This window comes from Berghia stephanieae, chromosome 8 (assembly GCF_034508935.2).
Source record: "Berghia stephanieae isolate SIO BIC M18660-M18661 chromosome 8, UCSD_Bste_1.3, whole genome shotgun sequence".
Classification (NCBI taxonomy): domain Eukaryota; kingdom Metazoa; phylum Mollusca; class Gastropoda; order Nudibranchia; family Aeolidiidae; genus Berghia; species Berghia stephanieae.
In genome coordinates this window covers 28096155-28101154 of record NC_088367.1, presented here as the reverse complement: position 1 = coordinate 28101154, position 5000 = coordinate 28096155, and the positions used below count along the sequence as shown (strand labels likewise).

The window sequence follows — 5000 nt, the reverse complement described above, 5'->3', positions numbered from 1 at the left end:
CACTTAGCTTCTTCGTGGCGGTGCAGTACAGTCGACACTTGGGTTATTTTTATATTTTTACGATGCAAATCCATTAAGACAACTCTATTCATGTGTTGAAATTAAGAAAAAAACTTTTGCATATACTCTAATCTACAATATAAGTTTTCCTTATGGGCATGATCTATATTCCCTTTACATGTGCTCGAGGTCATTGGTCACATTGAAAATGTGATCAAAGTGACCTACATAGTGAAAAGTGTTCACAGCTTTTGAAATATCTAACATCACGATTGGCCATTTTGCTCAGATTGACACATGTGTATGTTTACAACTTTCAGAAACAAAGCAGTGTGTTTACATTTGTTAATAAATATCCAATCGTTGGACATCAACAAATCATGTGATTGGTGACTCGGTTGGACGAAAACATGAATATAGATCGCTCCCATTCCCTAAAGACAAATTAATTCATGTGATGAAAGGAAGAAAAACTTTTGTTAATACTATAATATATAATATAAGTTTGTTTACAGATTCCAACTTACCAGTAACAACCCTTTGTATGCATAAAGGGCCCCTAGCCACACCTCCATGTACTCGCTGGTACAATAGTTTATCTTTGGAATTATCTCAAAATCACCATAGACCTGTACAAAATAATAATAATAATATATTGAAACACATAGGGTACATTTTCAAAATTAGGAATTCAGGAAAATAAAAAAAAGAATAAAAACTCAATATGTGTTTTCATACTTCTTTAACCCTCTCCTTACCAACTATAGAAAAATCGTCACATTCGTAACGATACAACCAACATTTTTCTTACTCAAATTTCTTTTGTAAATCATTATATTAAAGAAAATGAACAGTGTGTTGTAGAGCATGTTTTGCTAATGAAATTATGTATTGCAAGAACTTTACTGCTATTGTGTTTGAGTGATAAAAAAATGATTATTGTGTTAGTTGGGTGTGACGTTTTGGGGACAATCCTGAAATGGCTGGTAAGGAGAGAGTTAAAGAAAAAAATACGAAAAACCAACAAACAAAACCAACCAACCAAACAAGCAAACAGACAAGCCTTCAAAATACCACAGAGTGATAAGAAAAAATATCGTTTATATTGAGAAGCAAAAGCATGTCTAGAGAGTGTCTTTCCAAAATCGAGTTATCTACTAGTTTTTTTCAGATATATCTTGTTATACAATGTAATACTACTACTACTACTACCACCACTACTACTACTACTACTACTACTACTACTACTACTACTACTACTACTACAACAACTACTACTACTTCTACTACTACTAATAATAATATTAATAATAATAATAGTAATAATAATAATAATAATAATGATGATGATGATGATGATGATGATGATGATGATGATGATGATGATGATGATCATAATAATAATAAAAACAATAAAAATAATAATAATGATAACAACAACATTAATAATAATAATAATAATAATAATAATAATAATAATAATAATAATAATAATAATGATAATAATAATAATAACAACAACAACATTAATAATAATAATAATATAATAATAATAATAATAATAATAATAATAATAATGATAATAATAATAATAATAATAATAATGATAATAATAATAATAATAATAATAATAATAATAATAATAATAATAATAATAATGATAAATATAATAATAATAATAATAATAATAATAATAATAATAATAATAATAATAATAATAATAATAATAATAATAATAATAATAATAATAATAATAATAAATAATAATAATAATAATAATAATAATAATAATAATAATAATAATAATAATAATAATAATAATAATAATAATAATAATAATAATATAATAATAATAATAATAATAATAATAATAATAATAATAATAATAATAATAATAATAATAATAATAATAATAATAATAATAATAATAATAATAATAATAATAATAATAATAATAATAATAATAATAATAATAATAATTTCGTGACTCACCTCTGGAGATAGTCTCTTGGTGGCCTTTTGAATGGGGTCGACGATTTGCCATGTAATCAGTATGATGGCGTCTATTAAGACAAGCACCAGGACTATCAGCATCAATTTGTAGTCCTTGATGACCTGCAGACAATCAAAATCAATGAATTCTGTGTTATATCGCTTTAGGGAATTTTTGGTGGTAATAGGCTTCAATAGTCGTGACGTCATTTCCCTCGTAATGAGGCATAGTATCTTAGTAACTGGTTCTAAATTATCGGAACAATGGCGGACGCTTTTATAAAAAACGTTTCCGACGAGCATAAAAGTGTATCCAGAGGAGAAAAACATTATAAATCTGATCATGTTTTGACTTTTATACATTCTAATCACATGATATGTGAAAAAGTTCTAGCCAGGATGAAGAAGAAAAAGTACCGATTTTCTTTGTTTAGAACCAAGCTGCTCGTTGTTGGGTGGACGTGACATCAGACTATTGAATCCTATTCTTATCAACTTAATTAGATACCAAATACCACATTGAGTTATTTATAATATATTTGGATACCTACTTCAAACATCATGATCTCACGAAGTTGCGAGAGGAACTCAAGATAGATATAATGAAAAATGTTGCTGCTTGAAGCTCAAAGGAAAAACATAAAGATAAGTATTGAATTGTAGGCTTCAATTTATTAGACGAAGACAGATACTGTGGACGTTTCGGGTTTCCCCTTTATCAACAAAACATTATAAATGAAAGGGAAACCTGAAACGTCCACAGTATCTGTCTTCGTATAATAAATTGAGGCTAACAATTCAATACTTATCTTTATTTTTTCTCAAGATAGATAGTACGTTTGATATCACTTTTGTTTGGAGTGATGGATAACGTTGATTGTAGAATGTGTCTTTCGTGGTCAGGCTGTTGTTATATTGGGATCCTGGGTTTAACTCCCCATCGCCTCAAAACGACGTGTATATATATATGCAGGTCTGACATCCGAACCCAATTATGGGCCTAGTTTAACATTATTATAATGGAAAATATTTTTCGCCTTTTTTTTTGTTGAGAATTCAATCACAACAATGAGCCTATAATTAATTGGGTTATCAGACCTGCAAATGAGTGCATGTCGCCTCCAAAGTTTTTATTCTCCATTTTGTTGGACTTCTCTAACCACTTTATTTCTTGAAGTATAATAAAAACATTGAGTATAACGGGTAATGGATATAAAAGAAAACAAACCTTTTTGTTGAGTTTGATGTTGGTGAATATGGCATGGACTCTCCACGTTTTTCCAAACATGGCCCCAAAAGCAAGAGTAAATCCTAATGCCAATGTCCAAGATCGAGCCTGAAAAGAGAAATTTATTGGGTTAATATTATAGTTTCTGTCTATATAGACTTGAATCGACGTGTGCTTATTTGCAGGTCTGATAACCCAATTCATTAAAGGCTCATTGTTGTAATGGAAATCTAAAAAATGATGCAAAATATTGTCCATTACAACAATGTTAAACTAGGCCCATAGGTGGGTTCAGGTGTCGGACCTGCATATAGGTAAACGTCGATTGTATCCTTGCACTTAAATCATCTGCCTGACCAAGCAGTTGATTTTGTTATCCCTGTACCCAAAGTCATCACCATCATTGAAGTGATTGCGCTTGTGATTGCTTGATTGGGTTAGTATTATTTGTGCACATGCCTATTATACAAAGTTAAATGGTTGTAAGTTCAATATTGATGCTGTTTCGCTTGGCTTAGAAACAACATTTCCATCCGGAAATATAACGGACCAACATACAAAACTATGTACAACCTTGAAAGTTTATAGTCTGGAAAATACAGTTTAGTGATAATTGCTCATAAACGTGGATGGCAAAAAAAAACAAAAAACCAAAAAAAAAACAAAAAAAAAAAAACAAAAAACAAAAAAACAAAAACAAAACAAACCTGAGTAACGTCAACTTCTTTCTATTTCTATAGATAGTATGCAGATGACGTCACTCAGGCCTTTGTTATTGTTTTTGCTATCCGGGTTTGTGAGTTGTTCTCACTAAACTGTATTAACCCGACTATAAAAGTTCATGGTTACACAGAGTTTGTGTGTTGGTCCGTTATACTTCCGGATGGCAATGTTGTGAACTCCTTGGCCAAGCGCATTCTATCTATAGAAGGAAAATAATTACGTCACTCAGATCTTTATTATTGTTTTTAGCCAGTCCTTTTTATGAGTATTTCTCACTAAATTGTATTAATCAGATTATAAACGTATAAGGTTACACGCAATTTTGTGTGTTGGTACGTTTTGCGCTTGGCCAAGGAGTTCACAACATTGCCATCCGGAAGTATAACGGACCAACACACAAACTCTGTGTAACCATGAACGTTTATAGTCAGGCTAATACAGTTTAGTGAGAACAACTCACAAACGCGGATGGCAAGAACAATAACAAAGGCCTGAGTGACGTCATCTGCATACTATTTATTGATCCTTACCCATGAATACAACGCCATAAAAAAGAGAGTTTTGCAGCCATTGTTACTCACTTGATTACAGATTAAGCTCGCAATAACCGGACATACAAGACTTGATACCTTCGGTCTGTCACTGACGCGATGAGTGAGCATAACAGGTTGGTGTAGGGATGGAGGTGGGATGCAATAATCTTGTCCAAGGAAAAAAAATATAACTAGAGCTTTTATATAGCGCAATATCCACTAAATGTGACCAAAGCGCTTTACAAAGGGTCCCTGACCAACAGCAACACGTAACATGAAGAGCGAGACATGGCGCCAGTTAAGCGATATTACAATGACCTTCCGATCCGAAAGCGAGTGTGACACCACAAGACCACATTGCTGCACAACAAAAGTCTCATCACTCCACGACCTTATCTTGCATTGATTATTCATTCCTATTCATCGAGTTTGGTTAACATATAGATAGAATGCGCTTGGCCAAGGAGTTCACAACATTGCCATCCGGAAGTATAACGGACCAACACACAAACTCTGTGTAACCA

At 31.5% G+C, this 5000-nt stretch overlaps 1 protein-coding gene across 2 annotated transcripts in view; it reads right to left on the bottom strand.

The window, feature by feature from the left end:
• LOC144978462 (gamma-aminobutyric acid type B receptor subunit 2-like) overlaps positions 1-5000 on the bottom strand; it is a 436573-nt gene that overhangs the window by 23232 nt on the left and 408341 nt on the right. For both annotated transcript variants that reach the window (XM_078924574.1, XM_078924573.1), the window contains exons 14-16: positions 3221-3328; positions 1993-2115; positions 528-629 (exon numbers count right to left, since the gene is read on the bottom strand). In XM_078924574.1, the coding sequence (XP_078780700.1) occupies positions 528-629; positions 1993-2115; positions 3221-3328 (333 nt within the window). The remainder of the gene's footprint in view (positions 1-527; positions 630-1992; positions 2116-3220; positions 3329-5000) is intronic.